At 41.4% G+C, this 27,309-nt stretch overlaps 1 protein-coding gene across 2 annotated transcripts in view; it reads right to left on the bottom strand.

Annotated features, from left to right (window-relative positions):
- Nucleotides 1-27,309, bottom strand: part of LOC141770603 (neurobeachin-like) — a 286,789-nt gene that overhangs the window by 125,514 nt on the left and 133,966 nt on the right. For both annotated transcript variants that reach the window (XM_074640308.1, XM_074640306.1), the window contains 13 exons: nt 26,643-26,835; nt 24,816-25,793; nt 23,050-23,267; nt 22,642-22,795; nt 19,938-20,118; nt 18,831-18,952; nt 17,650-17,715; nt 16,805-16,970; nt 14,279-14,696; nt 5,651-5,808; nt 3,246-3,369; nt 2,315-2,434; nt 1,390-1,517 (listed from right to left, as the gene is read on the bottom strand). In XM_074640308.1, the coding sequence (XP_074496409.1) occupies nt 1,390-1,517; nt 2,315-2,434; nt 3,246-3,369; nt 5,651-5,808; nt 14,279-14,696; nt 16,805-16,970; nt 17,650-17,715; nt 18,831-18,952; nt 19,938-20,118; nt 22,642-22,795; nt 23,050-23,267; nt 24,816-25,793; nt 26,643-26,835 (3,026 nt within the window). The remainder of the gene's footprint in view (nt 1-1,389; nt 1,518-2,314; nt 2,435-3,245; nt 3,370-5,650; nt 5,809-14,278; nt 14,697-16,804; nt 16,971-17,649; nt 17,716-18,830; nt 18,953-19,937; nt 20,119-22,641; nt 22,796-23,049; nt 23,268-24,815; nt 25,794-26,642; nt 26,836-27,309) is intronic.

Below are 27,309 nucleotides of genomic sequence, written 5' to 3'. Positions count from 1 at the left end.
TACTTTAGGTGCTCTATCACTTTAACATCAACAGACCATTAACGCATTATCTCTTAGACATTACTAAAAATTTAACAAGGTCTCTGTAAGCCAATACTTCATTTTACTCTCCATGTAGGGCTGTTAACGCGATAATAAAGCATTAACATATATTTGTTTTAACGCCACTAATTTCTTTAACACATTAACGCAACTTACGATTTTTAGGTTGTAGCTGGCTCAGTTTTAAAGCTAGAGTGAAGATACTAACTAGGAAACCTAAGGAATCCATTGGTATCAGCCATGTAGCATGTAACCACAATAGCTTGTCGTGAAGGAGGCTAAATAATGCTACAAACTTATTATAACATTTTGGCAGGGAAAAACTTGCATGGCCATTTTCAAAGGGGTCCCCTGACCTCTGACCTCAAGATATGTGAATGAAAATGGGTTCTATGGGTATCCACGAGTCTCCCCTTTTACAGACATGCCCACTTCATGATAATCACATGCAGTTTGGGGCAAGTCATAGTCAAGTCAGCACACTGACACACTGACAGCTGTAAATGTAGTACCTGTGAGGGTTTCTGGACTATATTTGTCATTGTTTTGTGTTGGTAATTGATTTACAATAATAAATATATACATACATTTGTATAAAGCAGCATATTTGCCCACTCCACCATGTAGATAAGAGTATTAAATACTTGACAAATCTCCCTTCAAGGTACATTTTGAACACATAAAAAAATTGTTTTATATTGTACTTTACATTGTACTATATTTTAATCTATTGACAGCCCTATTTCCATGTAATTGGATCTGGGTTGGACTGTGCAGAAAATCTGCTGGATTCTTTATGGCACCAAACAAGAACAAAATGTCACTTTACTTCCACTTTACTTCCACTACAACAGTTAAAGCTTTCAGATTTTCCTACGATGGCAAAACATCCAACAAATCACATCCCCATAAATTCATTCTGAAATAAAAAAAAAATTAAAATTTAAAAAAGCATTTGACCAAAAAAGACAAAACTCCACCAAGAGGCAGGGTGACCTGGTGATGCTAAAAATATCACTGGCATGAGGAAAAGGCCACCAATTATTTCAACATTCATTTCAACATGACGTCTGTTGTGACTGTGAAACACTGATGTTTAAAAATACATCTCAGAATAATCCTCGATATGCGGAGTGAGTCATGAGGACGACAAAACGCACAGACGTCACAAGATGAATGAAAGGGGAGGCATATTTAATCAGCCTGTGACAAGACTCCCAGCTTGTGTGCAAAATAGTGACTCTCCTGTCAACACCTACTACTGCGCACGCATCCATCAATGAGGCAGCCGGCGTAGTACATACAATGGGGTGGGGTGTTGGGGGCACACGCATGCAACATCTGTACCTTCTATGAGCAGCTCCTGCCCGTGGCTGCCCAGCAGGGTGCGCGACAGGAAGGGCGCAAAGTCCACGAAGATCTCTCTCAGCAGGGGCGCCACCTTCTCCAAGGCCCTCTCCAGCTTCGTGGTGATGCTGTCAAAGAAAACACATCGAGATAGGAGTCACAAAAAGGAAATTAGACACCTGAATAGAAATGTAAGGGAGATTGTGCATTGTGCCCTTCCATCAAGGGTAAGGCAGAAAAAGAGCAGCCTCCCAGTCGACTCAGTGCACACAGCTAACACCAGTTAGTGTGTAGCCAGACTGACAGAGTCCTGGAGGGTGCAGAGGGTAACCAACACATATCAGAGGATGCAAACCGAGCTGGATATCCACGAGATTATGGTTGCTATCACTGGAGATGTCAATAAGAGAAGATTTGATGTTGTCAAAAAGCCATGTTAAGACTTTTTCTTTTGCATTCAAAGAGGATTTCTCAGCAGTCGTTTGCATTCTTTGTTGTGACACGTTACCAAGCTTGCACACAGTTGTTCAAGGCTGCAGAGGGAAGTTCCTTATCTCCTACACACTCGCTACATGCTGCTACCTGACGTTATCTAAGCACCTCAGAGAAACTGTGAGCTGGAGTCATGCAGCCATACAACTCAAGACTGTATACAAGCAGAGATACGACTGCAACATATCTCTGTGTGCACACACACAGATACTAGGCAACATGAGGAGAGTAGAGGCTTGTTTTCCCAGCTGAGATGGGCAGAGAGCAGCAGGGTAGAGAGAAACAGAGAGAGGGTTTGGTTTAGGATTTGTATGGAGTGTGTAGTGTAATCTGCCTTCCAGCTCCCTGGGAAAACACAGCAGAGGAGGGGATGACAGACTAGCATTAGAAGCAGGGTGAAGGGGGTCTAGGTGGCGAACATGAATGTCCTTGCCTAAGACACTGGCCTGCATCTCTGGAGGCTGCTTGTAATCCTGTCAGGGAGCTAAAGGGTTTGAGCTCGGGAGGTGTCAGGCCCTGGCGGAGTGGACACTGGCCCACCTCACAAAAGGCACTGAAATAGAGAGAGAAATGAAAAAATGAAAACCACAGGCAGTACTTGCTTCATTGTGACTTAACAGTCGGGCTCATGAACTAATTATACAATACATAATTCTACTCATATTTATTTGTTATTTTCAGTAGACTGGAGCAGGCGGTTCAGCTCGGATGTTTATTTTTCCTCATCTAAAGCGTAAGGCTCTGCAGCGAGACGGTACTATCATTGACTTCACAGTTACGCTAAGTGATGTCGGTTACTGCTGCCATGGCAACTGAAAAGAGAGAGAGAGAGAGAGAGAGAGAGAGAGAGAGAGAGAGAGTGTGAGTGTGTGTGTGTGTGTGTGTGTGTGTGTGTGTGTGTGTGTGTGTGTGTGTGTGTGTGTGGAGAAAGACCCGGGCTCCCAGCAGTCAGTGGGAGAGCAGGACTAAGGACGTCTGTCACAAACTATTAGAGCAAGAGAGGAAGATGAGTCAAGGTCACAACAACACAGAAATACACAAATGTACACAAAGAATTAGGCCAAACTTTGCCGTAGTGTTATGTGCGGTCTTTTGTTTTGACTGTGTAAAGATAAAGACAATTGTCTTATTGAAGGTTAGCATGTAGATGCCGTAGTTATCCATCAAAACGGATCAGGTAAAATAAATCAATCAATTCGAAGGCAAAACATAAAAATAATAGAAAAATAACAGAACATTTTGAAGAAAAAAAATGTGTCTGAAAGATTAGTTTCACTACACACAACTCTGCGTATGAGTAGATTTTATGCACGAGTCACACAATTTGAATAAAGTGAGTTTGAACAGAGAGGTCCCTGTTGTACCTCATGTTTTCTTCTGTGTCTTCAGGCATGGGGGCCACCGTCTGCACGGCCGGCAGATTCTTACTGGTGGCTCCGTTGACAAAACTGGAGGAAGAGGAGGTAGAGGGGGCTGCATCGGTAGCTCCTGCAGGGAAGACCAACACAAGCATGCAACATTAGTATAAGTATTAGTATTAAATATGTGGAATAAACTTTATTCATTTTACAGAGGGATGAGGATTTTTTTTAGGTAACGAAAACACATTTAAAGTAACATATTTAGAGTGTTTTAATACTATTATAGTTATCTTGTCATATCTTGAAAAAACAATTAGGGCTGTCAAAGTTAATGCGATAACGCAAATTCATTTTAACGCCACTAATTTCATTAACGCATTAAAGCAATTTGGGATTTTTAGGTTGTAGCGGGCTCAGTTTAAAAGCTAGTAGCGAATATACTGACATCATATGAAACTGGAAAAACCTAAAGAATCCATTGGTACCAACCAAGATTCAAGAGTTTTATTTGTCACGTACTCATACAGGATGCGCAGTGAAATGCAAAGTGGCAGTGCTCACAGGATTGTACAAAGAACAACTATACAAATATATTTAAAATGTAATAAAAAATTGAAGGGACAAAGGTATTATATTTACAGTAGGAGGGGTCAGTATGCAATGTGGAATATAACCACAACCATGTCATATTAGCTTGTCAGAAAGGAGGCTAAATAACACTCCAAACTTATTGCTTTATTTTGGTAAAGAAAAACTGTCAAGGTAATTTTCAAAGGGGTCCCTTGACCTCTGACCTCAAGATATGTGAATGTAAATGGGTTCTATGGGTACCCACGAGTCTCCCCTTTACAGACATGCCCACTTTATGATAATCACATGCAGTTTGGGGCAAGTCATAGTCAAGTCAGCACACTGATACACTGACAGCTGCTGTTGCCTGTTGGGCATATTGTTTTATGCTAAATGCAGTACCTGTGAGGGATTCTGGACAATATTTGTCATTGTTGTCCAGTATTAAATATATACATATACATTTGCATAAAGCAGCATATTTGTCCACTCCCATGTTGATATGAGTATTAAATACTTGACAAATCTCCCTTTAAGGTACATTTTGAACAGATACAAAAAAATATGCAATTAATTTGTGATTAATCGTGATTAAATATTTTAATCTATTGACATCCCTAAAAAACATGAAATACATTAATCGTTAAATATGTTGACTGAGAGTACATTTCTGTGTCACATCCAGAAGCTGAACATGTATGAAATGGCACACAGACTGGAATCATTTAAAGAAGAAGAAGAAGAGGAAGAATAAAGAATGGGATGTCATAAAACCGTTATCTGGCCCGACAGTGGACTTCAGCAGTCAGCACAAATTTCAACCAAGTCAAACAAACTTGCTGAGAGTGTCACATCGTGCACCAAATCTTTAACTAAATCCAAGTGCACCTACGCTGGCTGCTCAAACTGGTGCCAGGGGCAACATGTGGAACTGTTTTGCCTACTAAGACGACAAAGATGAAGAATCAGCCGACATGTCAAATTGACACCGCATCAAATTTGTACATGTTATATTTAGTTTTGGTATCAAAGCCAGAATTAGGGTATCGTGACAGCAGTAATTTAAAGGTAAGCCCTGAGTCACATGTATAAAACCATTAGGTTAAACCAGAGAGGGTGAGATCATGGGGTCTGGGTGAGGGCCTGTGGCTTCAGCTGAAAGCACACTTTGACTTGGATACATTTCTCACATTCCTGCAGAGGGGCTCGGAGAGGAGAGGCAGAGGTTTTTTTTTTTTTTTTTAATGGAGCACATTAAAAAGGTGTTGGAGCTCCTAATGGTTCTTGGTGTTAAGTGGGTCCTTTCAGAGGCCCGGACTACAGGAGCCCTCAGGTGGAACTGGCTTAATGCAGCAGAGCCCCAGGAGAAGTAACGTGACAGCAGGGGGGGTGGGGGTGAGAGGGCCAGCAGTCAATCAGACAGGAACACACAGAACACAGAAAATAATTTTCACTATTATAAAGGCTTTTGTTCAATATGTAATTCAGGTAGATTAAAATGGAGTTTGGTTGTATGAGGAGGAATCTTTATAGCTGAGGGAGAGCAGTGCACAGAGCTGCTGCTGACACTGATAGGAAGGTAAACAGGGCCATCTAGTGGTAGCAATGAGCCCTTGCACACGCATACAGCATCACATGATCACATGATCCAGTAGAGGGAAAGCGCTTTGTTTCTATTCTCGGAACACCATCAAAAGACAGAAAGGTCATTAAGATGAACGGTAATTACTCAAATTGCTCTAAAGGAGTATTATTCAAAATTACCCACATTACCAGGGCTGAATGTGATGTAATGTTTTAAGTAGAAGTACATTCCAGTGACCTTGTGCGTGACCTACCCGTGGTGTTGATCATGCTTTTGGGGGTCGCAGAGGCAGCAGCAAAGATGTTGGGGGTGCTGCCAGCTGTCAGCCCCACAGAGGTGCTGCCGCTGTTTCCCACCGTGTTAACGGCTAGGCTGCCAGGGGAGGTTTTCTTCACAGGCACCATCACGCTCCTACAGGAAACGCGCGCACACACACACACACACAAACAATATGCTTCATTCACACATGCACGTACAAGTTACACTTAGAAACAGTTAAAATGTTAAAAACTGGAATTCACATCTTTAGACTGAGCGTAATCAATTGCAAAATGAATTGGAAAGAGGGCAGCAGAGTGGTACAGTGAAGAGGAAAGAGATGGAGGTTGCGGGGTTTATGCCCTCTATTTTATATTTAGGTATCTTCCCTGCCAAAGTGCAGCTGCAGTAACTGCAGGTTGTAACTGTAGACTCAAATTGTGATAACTTTATATAATTATTCATATACTCTGACTTGATATAACAGCATAAAAGATGGCTAGAATTGTAGATTAGTTATACTTTTTCATTTTAGTCAGGAAGGATATAGTTGAGCCAAATACTTGAGTTTGTAAACCCGCACGGGACCAGGGGTTAAAATCAAATTAGCTGTCCTCGTTGCAGGTTAGCTTAAAGACACACGTTGTCATAATAAAACTGACTTTCAGCCCTGCTTTTGAGACAGAAAATCCAAGATTTCCTTGACTTTCAACTTCAACTTTTGACTTTCTAATCCTTCTTTCTGGAAAAAAAAAAGAAATCACATTTAAAAAGAAAAAAGAAAAAAGGAGAACAGTAATGATCTTCATCGTCTCTTACTAATCCCAGGCCCTGCCAGCGTGAGCATGCCCAGACGTTAGTCAGGACATTCGCAAAGGTAAACATCCTGACCTGTACCTCCATCCGTCAGCGTAACGCATGCAATGCAAACACACACACACACACACACGCACATGCACACGCACACGAGAGGCTGAAGTAAATAAACCTGAGGGCAAGAGGCCAGCCAGCCAGCTACTACACTTTCCCTTACATCTGCTCTTGCCACCGCTGGCCCTCTGCTGCCCTCTGCTCTGCTCCGAAGAGCTGAAAACATCCCCGACTCTCATGAGAGGCTCTCCAGGAGCAACTTGGCAGTTGTTACTGACATGCATTTGCATAGCTACCGTCTGTGTTTGAACTGACAGAACTACGGCTCATTGAGCAGGAGATTCAAGACCTTTCTATCTGGCATTTGATCTGTACAGACATACTACATGTAGAGTGTTGGACACATTTGTGGATTATGGCCTACTTGGCAAGTTTATATAGTATATCCCTAGATAATTTACTTTTTTTGTTAAGACTCAGAAACTTTGAAAGTATAGATGGAAGAGAGGGCACCAAGGAAAGGAAAAGTCAGAATAAATATATAAAATATTAATGAATAATTGTATAGATGAAGTCAAGAAGGATAAAAAGAATATGCATGCATGAATGCTTGTACCTGCTCCCACATTGTACACACACACGCATCTGGACATAAACACTGTATGATGGATAATGTACGTATTAGTGTTTTGTTGTATTAGTTACAACAAAAAACAAAACTAGTCCGACAGAAAACCTTTTTTTCACCACTCCCTACCCTCTTATATATTAGATAAATATTTATAATATATGTGTAACATACAAATATATATTATAATGATTATTATAATATAACCAAATTTAACAAAAAAACATCAACTAGATTCTCCATACCAATATATTGTTTCCAAGCCTAAATGGTGTCTACTTGCCCCATTCAGTTTTTCTGATGAGTAAAATGTCTAAGCCCATTGACTTATTGATAGAGAATGAGGGGACTGCCACCGTAATGCTCGCAATTTCTTTGCTGTACAACTGTCGAGCCTGAGACGTTTCTGATGGAAAGTCATTAAATTAGGAGTCATCGATTAGAAGCGTCAACTCTGTATCGCAAGCTAACTGACAGCTTGTCACACTAGACAGGAAGTAGTCACATCAAGCCAAAACTTTTTAAATGGATGACATTCATATGAAAATAAGTTCCTAGTGAATTTGAAGCACATGAAGTGCAATTTGGTGTAGTTACATTTTCATGTGATGTGCTCTGACCGGTGTCAAATTAAATCTATGTCAAGTTATGAGATGAAATTGGGAGTATGTCTGTGCCATTTCGTTGTCCATTAATTCACCTTTTCAAAATGACGGCAAATAGAAATAGACAGGTCTGTATATACAATCTCTTTGAGAGGAATTGGTTGCTTTTCATGGTCTAGCCACGGGGTCATTGAAGGATTGAACCAATTTTTTATTGGATGAAACTGAAAAGCTTGAAAATATAGTCTGAAATATATTAGGTGGGTAAAAGATTTAATATATATATATATATATATATATCCATATCATACCAGAACAAGATAATGGTAAATTTCTCTATCTCATTAGGACCAATTCTATAGATTTAAGAATAAAATAAAAAATCTTATGGACAGTCTTTTCTAGACTGGGCTGTATTTCTATTCCTAAATATTTTAGATGAGAAACCACAGGCACACCCATATCTGGCAGCCCATCTTTTGCAGCAGAGTTAAGGGGAAGTAATGACAACTTGTTCCAATTTATTTTTTAACTGTAGATTTGATTGAACTCTTCCATAAGAGATATGTTTGGAAGAGAGTCTCTTGCATCTTAGAAAAATAACAAAATGTCGTCTGCATATAAAGATAAAAAGAAATGTTTTGTTGAATGAAAAAATATTAGTTTAACTTGGCCTCTCTTATGATCTGTGCCAAAGGCTCAACAGCAAGGATAAAAAACATAGGACTGAGTGGGTCCCCTTGTCTACTACTTCTTGTTACTATAAAAGGAGGGGATACATTGTTACTTGTAATGACAGTAGCAGATGGGTTAGTGTAAAGTAATAGTAATGATGTTCACAAAAGCATCACCAATACCCATACAGGTAAGCACTTTCCAGAGGTATCACCACTCCAACCGGTCGAATGTAATATCATCATCAACTGATAGCACACAGTAGCTCTTGATGTAGTTCCTGGCGGCAAACTCAAGATAATAAGCAGATGGCGTGAATTAACTGAAGCTAGCCGACTCTTAACCAAGCCAGCCTAATCAGGGTGAGCCAGTTTGGGAAGAAATTTCTCCAACCGAGATGCTAAGACCATGGAAAACAACATAATATCCTTATTTATTAATGATAGCAGTGGCTTCCCTTTTATTTGTGGAGGCTACTGTACAAAACATCACATGGTGCTAAAAGAAAAAGGGGCAGAGCTCATGAATTAAACATGAAAACAAGAAAAGCTTGTGATGAAAGTTATACTTGTAACGGCGCAGGAAAGCACCGACACACCACGAACCCACCAGACCTCTGTTCACATGCACTCTGATTGGCCAAGGATTAAAGATGATGCAGTGAACTTGGCCCTGCAAGAGCTGCCTGACAGGAAGGAGAAGGAAAGCTTGTCCTTATCAGGTCTGCAGTTGGCCTCAGGGCTTGTGAGGGTGCCAGATAATGTCTCGTCCAATCTCCGGCAGTTACTCCGGGTGACACAGGCCAGGCCTCTGCTCTGTCACGAGCTAAGCCTGCTGTCATCTGAAGCAAATCCCCAGAAATCCGCCCTCAACAAAACAACACAGACTTTTACTGTTTTATGTCGCAATTACACTGAATATCCACAGTCCGTCTCATGGATGAAGTAAAGCATGCTGAATTCCATGGGAAACAAACCTAACTTGGCCTTCAGGCTTTTTGGTAATTTATCTTGCATCCTTTTCCACTGTACATCCGATTTTCAAGAAATATTCTTATTTAATTATTAATTATACCATTTTGGCATTTATATTTAACACACTTAATACATCCCACTTCTCTGCATTTAATATTTACTTATTTGCACTGTGGTCATATGTTATATATTGCATGTCTTAAAGCTGCAGTAGGCAGTATAGTTTTGGCATCATTGGGCAAAAATTCCATAATAACATTTCAGCATATTGTAATTCAATATTCTGAGAGATAACTAGACTTCTGCTCCTCCTCATGACTCTGTTTTCAGCCTTTAAAAAATCTAGCCCATGACGGGAGACTTTGGCCAATCACAGGTCATTTCAGAGAGAGAGCGTTCCTATTGGCTGTTCATTCAACGGAGGAAGCAACAGACAGTAAACAAAAACAAACAGTACACTACAAGATGATTCTGAAAACATTTGAGGCAAGAAATAGGCATTATAGTAACAGAATATTGATTCATATTTGATCAGCACTGCCTAGTTTGACCGTTTGGTCAGAGTTCTCGAGTGATCAGCAGCTGCTCAGAGACACAAGGCTTCAGCTCAGCTCTGATTGGTTGTTTTCCTCCTGTCTGTGAAATCTTGCAGATACCGTTAGGAACACCGGAGGCACATGATTTTTTTTCAGATTACCTGTCTCATGCACTACTGTCAGGATATAGTGACCGTTTTATAAAAATAACTCTTTTTTAAATCATATTTGCTCCAATTCTACCCACTGCTGCTTTAATACAAATATCTGTACATATTTTTGATATTCTCATTTCTTATTTTATTACTTATATTTCTTTACATACATTGTGTTTATATTGTAGCATTATGTATAATATTGTAGCATTATGTACATAATTAACATGTTACATACTCCTTTATTTCTATTTTCTTACATTTCTCTCTTTATATAAGAGCAACTATAATGCCCGATCCCTCGGGGATCAATAAAGTATTTCTGATTCTGATTTCTCAAAATTATCAAAGTTATGATTTTTTTATGTAATATATGAAATAGCTCTGTAGTTTCTCTATGGATAAAATATACAAAAAAGTAGTTTATATTACACGTTAAGTGACACACTGTTGTGGCGCACAATACCAAAAATAGTAAAATAACATTTTTTAAATTTAGTAGATCAGAATCTTCTCTCTCAGTCAAGAGAAGCTTAAAAGCTCACTGAAATATTATTATCTCCAGAGATGCAGCTGTGCTTTGAAGAACACTGATGACAATCATTTATTTAGTAGATCTCTGTACGGCTCTCCTCTGTGAAATCTCACCGACAGATATCAGAACATCACAAGCGTGTTTTGATTGCCGGAAGTCGGCGGCGTGAAATTAATCTTGCTTTCCAAATGCATCCTTTGCTCGCATCTCCCAGCAGACGCCTGCCTGTTCTTTGACATAGCTGGGACGATACTTTCCATCTACGGGATGTAGATAAAACATGAACCTCTTTTAATGAATAATTAATTAGTGCAGTACTCATGAATCATGCATAGATTATCCAGCGCATATTTTATTAATAGAATTGTCTTAATTGAGTTGCAGAGAATAAAGCATGGATTAATCTTGGGATTAATATTAATGAGGTGTGCGGCTGTGGGAGATGACTGCAGTGTAAAGTGTAACCAAAGAAATGTTTCCTTTATAAATCCAACAGATGGAATCTAATCTAATAGTGTTTTATTCAGGAATACATGGATAGGAAATGCGCTTACTGTACATTCCACTCGCAAATTCAATTAAAACCAATTATCATTGCTCTACATCATGGGAAAAATCAAATATGTAAGGACAAACATTGTCTCATGGAGCTAATTTGGAGGCTTTTTGGGGAAGAAGAGAAAAAGGGAGGAAGTTGAGGATTACTGAAGTATTTCTGTACTGTATTCCCATCTGGTGAGCAATTTAAAGCTCCTCTATGAAAGTCTCTAGTGGAGGGGCCGCTTCGACGACTGCCCCCGTGCACTCCACTCTAAGCCATTTTTTCCCTCCTTTTTCCTTTTTGATGTTGTCACTCCCAATCTATTGTCGCCCTGACAGACAAATGAAAGGCCTGTCCATGTCTGGCAGCTCATTTCGCTGGCAGGTGGCAAACAATTAGACACAGCAAATGGAGGCCGGAGGGGGGGGGAAGGAGCGACATGAAAAGCATGAGACAAAGTTGTATATGTGGTCGGGAGGGTTTGTGTGAAAGCATTTCAAAAATAATACACTTTGCCGTGGCGACTCATTTCAGGCTGCCAGTTCCCATTACTGGTGTGAGCGGTGAGGGCGACAGGGCTGGCCGCGGTGTGGCGTGAGGCCGCTTCTGTTTAATCTGTCATCAACGCCCTGGAGACCCCCACCCTCTCAGCTGTCCTCTCTCCACATACTCCTCCATCTTCTCCCCCTATTCATCAGGCTCACCTCAGCAGCAGCAGCATGCATTAAAAAGAAGGGAAGCCTCATTGTTCCTCCTGACTCACTGTGTCCTCTGCCGTCTCTCTGGGGCCTGGCAGCGATTACACAGACGCACACAAAAAACTCCAACCAAATCACTGGTGTCCAGGGGATAGGATGAGTTTTTGTTTGTGCTAAACCAACTGAAATTACTTTGAGAAAAAAATTATGATTTTCAAAACGTTATCAGCCACAGGAGGCAGGGATCAGACGCCTGGAAGCTTGAAATCCCTGCAGGAGCAGGTTTGTAAACTCCCAAATCCAGACAGATTACTGTGTGGTTTTCTCTAATCCAGGAACGTAAATAAACCGCAGCAGTGCCTCAGAGACCTTTTCAAACACAGGAATTCCTTACCGCGGGGGGATGAGTACAATACAAGCGGCCTGAAATGAATAATGTGTCTCACGCTACTTAGAAACCATTAGTGGTATACTGGATAACTAAGATAAACCCAGAGGATTAACATCAGCGTTTTACGCTCACTTGAGTGATAGCACGTATACATACGCACACATACATACACATCCTTTATGGCATGAAATGTTTGCTAGTTATCCTCAGAGAAATGTAAACCTCAAGAGAATGATACAGTCAAACAATAGTCAACATACATTTGATATACTTAAAGGCAGGGTGGGCAATCTTGAGAAACTAGCAAGAGTACACTAGATTTTTAAAAATGATCCAACCTAAAAACCCAGCCTGGTGTCAATTATTTTCCAATGAAATCAGCTAGCAGCACTAGCTCCTAAAGTCCCTAAAACAAGCAGGAAAGTCACCAAATCGGCAACACTGACAGTCCGTCGCTTCAGGCCTCCCTACAAAGCCACTCCCCCACTATTATCATAATGAACGTGAACGGCGAACATGGCTTTTGTTAGTACTCACAGCTGTCAAGCTAGCAGCTTGTTGAAGACCCCAGTAACGGGCAATGAGTGCACGGGCAGAGTGCGCGCAGGTAGACTGGTAAGTAGACAGACAGGTAGGTAGTTCGTCCAATCGTTTCTTTTAGGCTGAATTAAATGATTGGACGGGTTTATTACAGTCCAGCGACAGCCACAGATAACAGATTTGTTTTTCTTTTTTTGTCAGAGCATTTGATTTATTGATTGCTGTCGGGATGTAGATTCAAGATTCCTTTATTTGTAATGTTTATGCTCCACATAAAAACAAAATTGTGTTTCTTACATCCACCACTCAGAAATTCAGTGCAAAACAATTGGTGAAAACTATAAAGGAATTAACTAATAATTAAGAGCACTAATAAATAAGCTAAAAGTATGCTAAAAATATATATGTAATGAGAACTTCAACTAATATAACAAAAAAAAATGTTTTTCTAAAATCTTTACCAACTGTGCCTTTAATTGTTATCTTGTCTTAGATCATCTAGGTTTGTTTTGGGCTTTAACAAAGTTTGCTTTACTTATTAAGAAAAATATAAAATTCAAGTTCAGTTGAAGAACCATACTGGTGTTTTTGCAGGTTATTGCTTCTTACTGTAACAACATCGTTGTTGTTACATATAATATTACTTAGAATTGTGTTTTAAAGCTGAAGTTGGTAACTTTGAGCAAATATGACGAAAAAAGTTATTTTTATATAACGGTCACTATATATCACTGTTACTGTAATGCTTATTTCTCGCCTCAAATGTTTCAGAAACATCTTGTAGTCTACCGTTTAGCTGTAAAATGAGAAAGTTTGCTCCGGCTGGTGGGCGGTGCTTGGTTTTGGCTCGAATGTTTTCAACATGGCTGCTGGGTCACAAGCTTTCTCATTTTACAGCAGAGCAGTACACTACAAGATGTTTCTGAAAACATCGAGGCGAGAAATAGGCATTACAGTAACAGAGTCTTGATTCATATTTGATCAGTTAGTTTGACAGTTTGATCAGAGTTTGCAAGTTTCGCGAGCAGTGATGATGGCAGCTCTGATTGGTTGTTTTGGTTTGGGCGCAGTGAAATCTTGCGAATGCCATTCGGAGCGCTAGGAGGACGCAGAGGAACATGATATTTTTTTCACAGATTACTTGTTTCATGCACTACTGTCAGTACATAGTGACAGTTTTATAAATACAACTTTGTATCATATTTGCTCAAAGTTCCCAACTGCAGCTTTTATACCATGCTTTACCCAGCAATGATAATGTGACTTTGATAACAAAATAATGCAGAATAAATGTTCACAGTGATGGAAGCAACAATTCAAAAGAAGTGTGTTAATTGATCCAAATAACTACTGTAGAAGCAACAGCAAGGGTTGCGAAATGGTTAACTGTGATGTAAAGTGTGGTATGATTTGCAGTAGATGGGCTAAAACTTGTAAAACCTCTGGTAGACTACCAAGCGATGCCACTTCCTCACCTGTCAAAGGAGTGGAACTGCATGGGCAGCATGGCCTGGGCCTGGGTGCTGGCAGCAGGGTCTGGGTAGGACACAGGCTCCAGTCCCGCCTCCATGCACTCCGACGGAGCCGCCACCAGGCTCTTCAGAATCTCCTTGACATTGATGCCCTTGCTGGGCTGGCTGATGCTGACGATGGAGGAGGCCGATTTCAGCACCTCCACGCTGGGCGATTCAGACAGACTCTCCCGGGACTTCTTCACTTCTGAGAACAGCGTAGATATGAGCAGGCCCGCGCCGTGCTCCAGGTCAGACCCGTTGAGGACGCCGGCTAGCTGCTCCTCTCCGATACCAGAGTCTGTGTGGGGAAGGGAGCTCTCCATGTGGAGGTCTGATGGTGCAGAATGCTCCTTACTGCTGTTAAATGCTAGAGGGGGTTCTGTACAACACACACGGAAAACAGGTAGACTACAGTTAGCCACATACAAATACATGCACAATATAAATATATCTACATGAAATAATATAATACTCATTGTGTAGTGTTTGTTGTTTTGATTAAATTCTTTACAAATATTCATTTCAATTTTCATTATCATTTGTGATTGATTTTCAATTCAACACAACCTTATTAATTCATGAAGGCAATTTGATTTTTGGGAAAGTTAAAACAAACAGGAAGCAGGAACTGTTGTTGACTATGTTGGGCTGATTGTTTGTTTGTTGGAATAAATAAATAAGTCATAATAAAACAATGATAAAAATAAGTGATTGAAGTGAGTGAGTCCAAAGTGATGTCTACAAATTATTGTTTTATGAACCGTCCCAAAACCCAAAAGTTATCAAATTTACGATGATATGAAACAGATTCTCATATTCGAGATGTTAGAACCATCTCATGTTTGGTGCTTTCACTGGATAAGCGAGTTCAGTGATCAACATATCATAAATATCTATCACAGTCTATCTATATGCCTACTATCAACATGCTATTTGCCAAGAGACGTAAGAAATGGGGATTTTCAAACTAAATAATTAACCAATACCAATGGATAAAACTGCATTCCAGAGCTAGCTTTATATCCCTAGCCAAAGAGTAAATTTAGCATGTGTAGAAAGAGCCATGTGCCAACGCAGCTTCTTAGATCTCTCTCCAGAAGCTCTGATCCTCTGGTGAGATTATCTCCTTCTATGCTAATAAAACATGAATCCATCCTTTTCTTCAGCTTCCTCCTGCCTAAAGCGCTGGGAGGCTATCGGTTTAACTGCTTTGAAACAGTGACAGAGGAGTCAAGAGAGCTGCTCTATCATTCTGGTACATAATATACCGCGTACTGTACCTTTTGTGAACCAAGAGTATTGTTAAAGTCTGCAATATTCTGTCCGTTAAAGAAAATCTAGCTGCAAGATGGCGGCGCACACGGTCGCGGTAGTTCCAAGCTCTCCAATTCAGGGATTTTTCAAGGTTAAACCTACGGGATCTTGCGCAATAATTACATTTGGTGCAATGATTGTTCTTATTGTAGTGCAAACTTACAGCATATTTATATTTATATATTTATTTTACTATCTTAGCACCTGTGTTTGCTTTCTTTCCCCAGAAACCTGCAGAGACGCCTTTCTAGTCTCCTTCATTCTGACCCAGCGGTTACCTACAGTAGATGCAAGGCCGGCCGTATTAATATTCATCACAACGCCCCCCCTAACGAGGTCAGCGGGGCCTTATTTAGCCAGCAAGTCGTCTGGCTTCCTGGTCCATCAGACAATTGTCTGCCACATGCCGTCTGGAAAATTCCCCCATTTTCTGGTGAAATTTATGAAGGCGGCAGTGTGCCTCTCTCCTCCCAGCAACCTCTATGATCCCATTCTCCTCTGGTGGATTGCTTGCCTAATGGGCACTGACAGATGGGGCTGAAAATAGCAAGCCTGGCTCCACTGCCCCAAAAACCCACAGTAGTTGGCCAGCATGCTGCTGCTTTCCCATCTCTCAACTTCTCCCTGCTCATCTTCTCTTCCTCTATTCTCTGCGTGCTCTCATATTTCCCTTGGCCTCCCCTCTCCTCTTCCTCTTGTTTCTTTTATTCACTTCACCTTGTGTCTGAATGGAAGTTGATAAAGTATGCCGACTTGTGCATCTCATAATAGCGAGTTGGCACTGCGGCAGACGTTGCGTTAAACCTTTGTAGGCAGCCGCTGATTTCCTTTCATGTGGCTTTAATGTATGATTTATGACTCGAGGCATATACCACCTTTCATTTCAGAGAGAACGATGATGCCTATTCAAGTTCATAACTACCATCTCCAGCCTCGGCCTCCATTTGCTTCCACATTTAATTCTGTGCGGTGCAATTAGCAGAGCTCATGAATAAATCATAGGTGAGCCGGTGGAGTGCAGGCAGGGTTTCCCCGCTATTTTACTGAATGAGCTTTCAGCTCAAGCTGGCAGCAGTGCATCAGGAAGGACCATTCATTTATATCAGACTCAGTCACCACAAGCTAGGATTAGAAAGAATGGATGGAAGAAAGGTAAGGCACAGCTGTCAACACCTGTGCTGGTCGGTGAGTTGATCTCCTGACGCATGCTGCGGACCGATTGGATGATCCTGGCAGTCTCGCGCTGCGGCTCCAGGATGTCGCGGTACTTGGAGACCATGAGGACAGAGATGAAGTACACCACGGCTAAAGCCAGGAACTGGGCCTGCTTACTGTCATCCTGTGGAGAGGAATCACAATACGGTTATGCCACTCTCTATTCACAAGATACCATTTCACACAATCCACTGCTGCCGTTTGAAATGGTTCTCTCACAGCAAATGTACCTCACATAGAGCATGAACACACATTCAAAGTACTGCCATTGCTCTCTTATATATTTCTAATACTTGCTTTGAAATATGTGCCTTTGAAATACATCCTTTCAAACTTTGTGGGCTTGTGTTCAACAGACAGCAGCTCAGTCGACAAGGACACCTTTGGTGTTTCACCTGTTGATTGAAGGGTATTACACTGCACACCTGTTTGTCTGCCCCCAAAAAACAACTAATCCTATTTTCATCCTTTCTACCTGCAGCCATGTGTGACAAACGCATGCATGTCGTTCATACGCACTAGGGCTGCAACCAACAATTATTTTCATTGTCAATTATTTTCTTGATAAATCAATTCATTGCTTCCCAAAGTCCAAGATGACGTCCTCAAATGTCTTGTTTTGTCCACAACTCAAAGATATTCAGTTTACTGTCATAGTTTAGTAAAGAAACCAGAAAATATTCACACATAAGAAACTGGAATCAGAAAACTTTGACTTTTTTTCTGGACTCAAACCGATTGATCGAAATAGTTGGCGATTAATTTAGTAGTTAACAACTAATAGATTAAATGTTGCAACTCACCACATCACGAAATACCACAGCGCGCAGTCGATTGATGTCCACATCCTGCAGAAGGCGATCAGGGTCCTTGATGGGAGACAGGTTACTAGGGACAGTCTCTATTGCTGTCTAAAGCAGAGAGATTACACAATTTGACATGCTACTGGTTTTTGCTACTACCTTTCTTTTTACATTATTTAAGAGATTAGAAAACGGTTAAATATAGAACCGAGAAAAAAGAAAACGGCTAACATTTGTATGTTAGTACACAAAGACAGATTTAGGACCATAGGGCAGGGGTTCTCAAACTTTTTGGGGCCAGGGACCCCTTACAGGGGAGAACATTTCTAAGGACCCATCTTAATCGTAACTCCGATTAAGCATATTGCATACTACCATTTGTACTCTTAGATGCCATTGGAGCTATTTGTATTTTAAAACTTTTCAACCTAAATACTTCAGACCTGTTTCATAGTGATAAACAGAAACATATGTATGTTAAGATAAGATAAGATAAGATAAGATAAGATAAGATAAGATAAGATGAGATGAGATAAGATGAGATGAGATGATCCTTTTGTTAGTCAAACAGCAGGGAAATTTGCAATGTTATTGAATGTTAATACCACTTATATACCTTTAAACAGAGGCTGGTTTTATTCAAAATGCATTTGGGCTCAACTTGACAGCATTTATAACCTACATTTCAAGCAATTGATCTTAGGAGCTTTCAGAAAATGAATAGTAGGAAGACTTGCAGAGTCCTAATAAACCTAGACATTTAAACTTACCAGTCTAAATCTGACCGTCAGTAAGTCCTTCAACCTAAAAATAATTAACTTATTTCTGTGTGTCACAATCATATCAGAGTTTCTATTGGCCCAAAGCTAACGTGGGTGGGAGAAATGGACACAATATGTTTGTTGTATTGGTGCAAATGGTCCCCATCTGTAGATTTGCATGTTTTAATGATACAGAACAATTTTATAATTTATAGCAAATTATTTTGCGGACCCCCTGACAGAATGCCACAGACCCCGCTTTGAGAATCACAGCCACACAGGGTATAAATGCTGCTTAGAATAGTAGATCTGATTTAGCGTGCATACAGGTGACATTAGAAGCACGGGGTAAAGTGTTCTTACAGTAAAATGTATTGTATAAATCTAATATTCTAGGGCCATGGGAACCACACATCCTACCTTGTTGGAAGTCACAGCATTTTGCAGGATTTCCTTGTTGTTGTTGTTGGGAATGGACTTATTCCCTCTGTCCCTGTGTCTCTGCCTGCACTCGAGGCAGTTCCTAACAGCCACACAACACACTGCACACACACAGAGACACACACACATAGCATACAAACAGGCTCTCATTTCAGAGTTAAATGGACATTAAATGTTGATAACATGCATGACCCTCTTTAAAAATCAATCAGTTATCTCTGATGACTGTTTGTTCCAGGCTGCCGGGACGGAGGCCGCGAGTAGAACTCAGCAGCCAGACTGATTTCACACTGAAGCCAGTGATGAGAAATTGTATGTGTGCAACAAGGACACTGTGAAGTCTGAAGGCTGTTTCCCACCACAGCACAACTTGCTTGGAGTCAATAAACCAGCAAACATAGGCTTGTCGCACGCACACGCACACGCACACACACAGACCCACGGGCGCAAACAGATATAGACACAGAAACACTCTAAGACAAAAAGAGACACACATTTCCTATGATTGCTTCATGTGTCAAATCCTTCTGCTAAAACAGACTGTATTCTACATTTTACCGTTGATTCAATAAAATTCACAATTTACTCTTCTGGATTTAACAGTCATCTACTTTGCATTCAAATGCAATCTCTATTATGCACACATTCAAACACACACAAGGGCAGTGAGGAGTCTTATGAGACACACCAATGACAGACACAAAAGGCAACCGTTTGCGAAGAGCACCCGATTGCACTGCAAATGATTCCCTCTGCTTGTTATGAATTCCAAAATGATGATCTAGTCATGTTTTTTACTGCTGGAAAACTGCAGCAAAAACCCGGCACATTCTCCAATTTAGTATACAATTAGCAAAGCACTCTTAAATTAATTAGCTTTGCCGATCAAACAGAGGATTTTGGGGGGGGATTAGGGGAATTATTAGTGTGTGAAGAGAATACTGTCATGGCATTTTGCTAGCTCATCAATTTTCCAGTGTGACTGGCAAAAGATGCACCCCACAATAAAGATACTGTAATTGTTTTACTGCAATGACTGACCGACATTCACATCTGCAGCAGCAAAACACACAGTCATGATCTCACCTAGTCGGAGGCACTGACGCATCAGGCCACCGGAGGACATGTTCTTCTCAGCCTCGATCTCGCTGAAGTTGAGGGAGCTGGAGAACACCAACACGTCGACCATGACCATGAGACGGGACAGGAAGGTGATGGCGGTCTCTGAGGACATGCCCTGCGTCGCCTCGATGTTCTCCAACTCCGTCTAGGACAAGCAACGAGGAAGACACCAGTCACGTAAAACGAAATGTACAATATCATCTGTACCACATTCTCACCTCTAGTTATGATTAAAGCATCATTATTTAAACATGAAACATGCATAGAATATGGAAAGAGGGGCGCATCACAGATATAGACAGAGATGGGTGCTGCTGAATTTAGGACGGAGACACTCAGTGGCGGGTCGGGACATTATTGTTCGGTGAGGGGGAGTTAACTCTGAGGAAGCAGAGATAATATTCAAAATTGCAAAAATTGGTGGAGAGTTTGATCTGAGTTCAGTCGACTATCCAACTCCACCCAAGGCGATATTTTATGAAATACTTTTTTGGAGGGGTCGAGAAAAGCAGACACTGTTTTGTTAGCTGTTAAAACATAGAAAGTTTTACTGAGGAAAATATTTGAGAAAGATGCCAACAACACCAGCCCAGAGGAATCGTACATTTTTACATCTATTAAATCATTTGAATGCACAAAAGCTGTGTGTTGTGTTGTTTAGACATTTGCTCCAAAAAACAATATGCAAAGCTCCAATACTTTATAACTTGGCGTTTATTTACCGATCATGTCCATCCGTGTCCGTTACTCAATCACAGATCTCTAAATTGAGACATAAACAGCTCACGATGTCCTTAGAGCACAACAGAGCACAGTCCAAAACTGTTTCCTCATTCTCAATCAGCAGCACCTATGGTAACTGGCATGTGGCCTATGTTAGCTACCTGAGGCCAGTCTCTGCCTACACCATACACCCCCCCTAGTGCTTGGAGGCATTTCACACCAAACACAAAGAAAATACCGCAAAGAAAATACATGGGTCCTACGGGGTTGTAAGAACAGTCGGGCTGTCAAAGTAAACGCAATAATAACGCGTTAACGTAAATTCATTATAACGCCACTAATTTCTTTAATGCATTAACGCAATCGATCTTTATAGTGACATCATATAAAACTAAAAAAAACTAAGGAATCCATTGGTACCAACCATGTCATAATAGCTTGTCGGGTAGAGGGTTAAATAACACTCCGAACTCCAAGATAAATTTTGGCGAGGAAAACCTGTCATGGCCATTTTCAAAGGGGTCCCTTGACCTCTGACCTCAAGATATGTGAATGTAAATGGGTTCTATGGGTACCCACGAGTCTCCCCTTTACAGACAAGCCCACTTTATGACAATCACATGCCGTTTGGGGCAAGTCATAGTCAAGTCAGCACACTGACACACTGACAGCTGTTGTTGCCTGTTGGGCTGCAGTTTGCCATGTTATGATTTGAGCATATTTTTTATGCTAAATGCAGTACCTGTGAGGGTTTCTGGACAATATTTGTCATTGTTTTTTGTTGATAATTGATTTCAAACAATAAATATATACATACAATTGCATAAAGCAGCACATTTGCCCACTCCCATGTTGATAAGATTATTAAATACTGGACAAATCTCCCTGTAAGAGACATTTTTAACAGATAAATGTGCAATTAATTTACGCTTCCTCCTCATGGCTCTGTTTTCAGGCTTTAGAAAATCTAGCCCATGACGGGAGACTTTGACCAATCACAGGTCATTTCATTGAGAGAGCGTTCCTATTGGCTGTGCTCCGCTCATGTGACCGGAACTTGGCATTCCTTCACCAGATTTCACAATGGCGGCGGCGTCACAAACTTTCTCATTTTACAGCTAATCCGTGCACTACAAGATGATTCTGAAAACATTTGAGGAGAGAAATAGGCATTAACGTAACAGAATATTGATTCATATTTGATCAGCGCTGTCTAGTTTGACCATTTGGTCGGAGTTCGCGAGTTATTGACAGCCGGCTCTCATAGACAGCAGATGGACAGCAGACCTCAGATCAGCTCTTACTGCTTGTTTTCCTCCGGTATGTGAAATCTTGCAGATGCCGTTAGGAGCACCGGAGGACACAGAGGAACATGCTTTTTTTCAGGTTACCTGTTTCATGGACTACTGTCAGGATATAGCGACCGTTTTCTAAAAATAACTTTTTTTTAAAATCATATTTGCTCCAATCTCGCCTACTTCAGCTTTAATTTGCGATTAATCGCAATTAGTCATGGACAATCATGCAATTAATCGTGATTTATTATTCTAATTGATTGACAGCTCTAAAAAAACAGTAATAAAGAGAGAGAAATCTAAATAGATTAAACAATAACCATGGCACTCTAGACACGCACAGACAAAATAATCAAAATGAGATGATTAAAATCCATTTCAGTTCAACACTGCAAATTGAATCTGATAATTACAGTAAATCGATAAAAGTAAACACAAATGAATCACTGGGAAGTTAATTACAAACTGCTCCAAAGTAACGTCCTCAGCATTAATTGTTAGAAGAGCGAAGCTGAACAACAAATAAACACAAATAAGTCTGATTTCCCACAGGTACAGTATATACTGTCCTGTAGTAGACCAAAAGGGTATGATAAACTACCACTAGATGGCAGTGTCACCCCACAGTGAAGACGGCGAGGGGCACTTACAGTGGGAGAGGTGGCCGCTGAGAGAAGGGGCAAGATCCCTCCACAAGCGATGATGATGTTGTCTACCATTTGGGAGATGAGGTGGATGGTGTTGTGAACAAAAATGATGTTCTCATTACTATTAACAAAGTCCATGACAGATTTGGTGGAGTGGCTGCAGGAGAAGGAGGGAAAACATTTGATTATTACAAGCATTTTTCACATTATATAATACATGGCATTTTTACTGTGCGGTAAACTAAAGACATTTATGGGATGTATTAAAAAAGCCAGATTCAATATATGTGTAAAAACAGCAATAAAATGTTAGCTCTGATATAGAAGGGTGATCTGAGTATCACTACAAGCACCGTGCTCACTGCTCTACCTCTGTCTCTCTCAAGAGCACATAAACCACTTCACACACACCTCCTCCACACATGGACGTCGCTCTCCAGAGCAAACAGCAGGTCAGTGAGCAGCCTCTGGTGCATGGCTGACCATTTGAACTCCGGGATGCGGAACATGGTGGTGCGTGGGCCGGGGCTGAACTGCCGCCGCTGTTCCTCCGTCATGGGTGTCCCCCTGAAGCCCAAGTCCACGCGGATGTCCCTCTCCATCGGAGTGGCTAGGCGGCCGTGTAGACTCTGATGGGAGACAAATTAATCAGTAAAAAAAAAAAACAGCAAACAAATTCATTTAGCATCGCAAATACAATCCCCGTAGTCGCTAATCCGATTCTTCTGTCAAGATCGATAGGGCACCCTTAATGAGATATAATGCTACTGTCACGCTATTCGCTGAGAATGATGAATTGCTAAATTAAAGCGGGTCCTCGGATAACCTCTTCCTGCCTGAATACAATAATGCAACCTCTAAATATAAGTTGAATGAGTCAGCAAGGTGCAGCCGTGATGAATTGAACATGAGCAATTACGCAACAGCATAGAAAAGGTTTAACAATAAACCGCTGCTGCCTCCCACTGGCCCTCCATCGGTGACCCAGTCTGGGCCAAAGAGCTTGACCTCTGAGAAGGAGCACAGCTCATACGAGAGGAGGGGAGCAGGGAACAAATCCCAGGCGATTGTTGCAGAATAATGTTCTGTCTATTTCTGCCCTCCTGTTGGCTCAGCCAGCGAATCCAGCAGCCCACTTTCCTGAGTCTCCGAGGGATGCTGCCTGATGAGCGGGTCATCCTGTCCCCATTACAACCAGAGTTGGGGAAGGGAGAGATCCCTACGGGTCTGTTTATATAGAACTGGTCACAAAAGGCCAACGCTTCCTGACAATGGCAAATGGGCTCCTTACTCGCTTCCCACTCTTTAACCCCGGCGCCGCTCTGTTTTAGTATTCATGATCGTCTGCGGTTGTATGAAGTCTGTGAATCTCTACTAATTATTTCATGTGAAAGTCTAAAAATTAGGGCTGTCAATCAATTAAAATATTTAATTGCGATGAATCGCATGATTGTCCGTAGTTAATCGCGTATAATCGCGAATTAAGCGCACATTTTTTATCTGTTCAAAATGTACCTTAAAGGGAGATTGGACAAATGAGAGTGGACAAATATACTTGTTTGTGCAAATGTATGTATATATTTATTATTGTAAATCAATTAACAACACAAAACAATGACAATTATTGTCCAGAAACCCTCACAGGTACTGCACTTAGCATAAATAAAATATGCTCAAATCATAACATGGCTAACTCAAGCCCAACAGGCAAAAACAACTGTCAGTGTGCCGACTTGACTATGACTTGCCCCAAGTATATATCAATAATATATCATAAAGTGGTCATGTCTGTAAAGGGGAGACTCATGGGTATCCATAGAACTGATTTTCATTCACATATCTTGAGGTCAGAGGTCAAGGGACACCTTTGAAAATGGTCATGCCAGTTTTTCCTCACCAAAATTTAGCCTAAGTTTGGAGCGTTATTTAACCTCCTTTGTGACAAGCTAGTATGACATGGTTGGTACCAATGGGTTCCTTAGATCTTATAGTTTCATATGATGAAAGCAGGATTCACTCTAGCTTTAAAACTAAGCCTGCTATAACCTAAAAATTGCAAAGTTGCGTTAATGCGTTAAAGAAATTAGAAACTATAAATGGATCTTTTTCGTGACGGATATTACTGGATAACTCAATTTCCATGAATGAACTACGTGATGATTTAGCTTCAGACCAACCTGCGTGGTGGCTGTCGTCTGGATCTTCTTCATCTCCTTGTCTTTCCCGTCATCTGACCTCTCTGTGTCAGAAGTGTTGCTTGTTGCGTCTGCTGCGCTGCTGGTCTGAACATCTGAGGGTTCCCCTTCAGATGATGCTGCGGCCGTGCCCTCGGTAATCTCTGGACCTGTGGAGGAGACCCCGGCCTCGATACCAGCCACAGAGCTGATGCCCTCCGAGGCTGCCTGTAGTTCAAACTCATCCTTCTCCAGGATGCTGGGTAAGGAGCCGAGCTCGGAGCTGCCTGCCATGTGAGCGAGAAGGCTCAGTTCGTCGGCGGCGCCGGTGTAGACTGGGGGCTCCGGGCTGGGCAGCACCAGAGGTTCAGCTGTACTGAGATCATGCAGCGGCTTGTCTGCCACCTTGCCAAACAGGAAGCTGTTAGGGATGCTGTCCTTGTCGTCATCTAGAGTAATGAGAGGGGGTGCATTTTGGTCGTCAATGCTGCACTTTGGCAACAACACGCTGTTACTGTTGAGCTTTACCACTGCAGCGCAATAAACATTATCCAGCAGAGAATCCACCTCCACCAGCGCTCCGTTCTCAGACACTCCCAGAGTTTCAGAGGACAGGTCCAGATCATCTAGCTTCACCTCTGTAGCCTCCACCTTCTCAGCCTTGATGTCCACCAGAAGGTCGTGAACTTCGACCCTGACCCCGTCTACTTCGCCCTCCGTTCCTCTGAGACCATCTTCGGGCCCCTTCCCTTCGGCCAGCAGGTTGCGCGAGTCTGCGCTCTCGTAGTCCTTCTCGCTCTCTGGCGTCTGGGAGTCCATTTCTCTGATCTCAATTGCGCCGTTGATGCCGGCGGCCTGAGCAGACAGACCAGAGATGGTGCTGACCAAACCCTTCTTCCCTTTCTTAATGTTCTCCTCCTCCTGACGGTGGTACTCTTCATACATCTTAGCCAAGTACTCTTTATGTGCCTCATATGTCACCTAGAAAAAGGGAAACGGTATAGACTGTCATGCTTGAAGAAGCAGACGGTCACTATATCCTGACAGTAGTCAAAAATATCCTGTGCCTCTGTGTCCTCTGGTGCTCCTAATGGCATCTGCAAGATTTCACAGACCGGAGGAAAACAACCAATCAGAGCCGAGCTGGAGCCTTGCCGTCTCTGAGCAGCTGTCAATCACTCGCGAACTCCGATCAAACGGTCAAACTAGGCAGTGCTGAACAAATATGAATTAATATTCTGTTACTGTAATGCCTATTTGTCACCTTAAATGTTTTCAGACACATCTCATAGAGTACTGTTTAGCTGTAAAATGAGAACGTTTGTGACCCGGCAGCCATGTTGAGATCAGTTGAGGAAATACCAAGCACTGCCCACCAGCCGGAGAAAACTTTCTAATTTTACAGCTAAACAGTACACAAGATGATTCTGAAAACATTGTAGGTGAGAAATAGGTATTAGAGTAACAGAATATTGATTCATATTTGATCAGCGCTGCCCAGTTTGACCAGAGTTCGCAAGTGATTGACAGCTGCCTCCATTGAATGAACAGCCAATAGGAACACTCTCTCTCTCTGAAATGACCTGTGATTGGCCAAAGTCTCCCGTCACGGGCTAGATTTTTTTTAAAACTGAAAACAGAGCCATGAGGAGGTGCAGAAGTCTCTCAGAACACTTGAATGGAAATATGCTGAAAGGTTACTATGGTTTTTTTTGCCCAATGATGCCAAAAACATTCTACCTACTGCAGGTTTAACAGTCAAGATAAGACAAAATGATGCCTCCCTCAACAGCGGAGGTCAGTGTTTCCTCTTTGTTATACAGTACTCACCTTAGAGTGGGCTATGGAGAGTGTGTCCACCCACACGCGCCATCCTCCCCACTCATACTTGATGGCGTGGTAGAGTAGGATACGAAAGATGTTGTACACCATCTCAGTGATCTTCTGCTCGTCGGAGTTTTTAGGGTTGATGTAGCCGAGAGAAAACATCCAGTCCTGCCACACGGAGCACTGCAGCAGACACCTGCAATACGCACATCATCATTATCACACCATCAACAAATACAATCTGCCTTACAGATAATACAAGTTTGAGTCATTCAAGTAAACTCTGATCCTCTTATCTTTAGCAAGTTTATAACTGATGTTGGTGTTAAAAGGAATATTTTTTCAACGACATTCAACTTCCATCAAACTTAAAAAGCATTTAGGCCAATTAGTCTTTCAGTTTCTCCTCAACATCTTTGGCATTTTTTTATTCACATTAGAGCAGATTGTTTTGATCATTCGGACGTTCATATTTGCATTTGTTTGTTTAATTTGGCAGCAGCAAAACAAAATGACAGCCAAGATTAAAAAAAGGGGAGAAAAGAAGCAAAAACCAATTAAGTGTTGTTTTTTTTCAATTCAACAGTTGAACTTGAAGAAGCTCTTTCTGCCTATTAATTTTAGGCTAATTATGTTGTTGATTTAGGTCAGTGCTTTCCAAAGACTTATA

The sequence above is a fragment of the Sebastes fasciatus genome, chromosome 7 (assembly GCF_043250625.1).
Source record: "Sebastes fasciatus isolate fSebFas1 chromosome 7, fSebFas1.pri, whole genome shotgun sequence".
Taxonomy (NCBI): domain Eukaryota; kingdom Metazoa; phylum Chordata; class Actinopteri; order Perciformes; family Sebastidae; genus Sebastes; species Sebastes fasciatus.
Note: the sequence above shows the minus strand (reverse complement) of the source record. Positions and strands in the feature narration are given on the sequence as shown.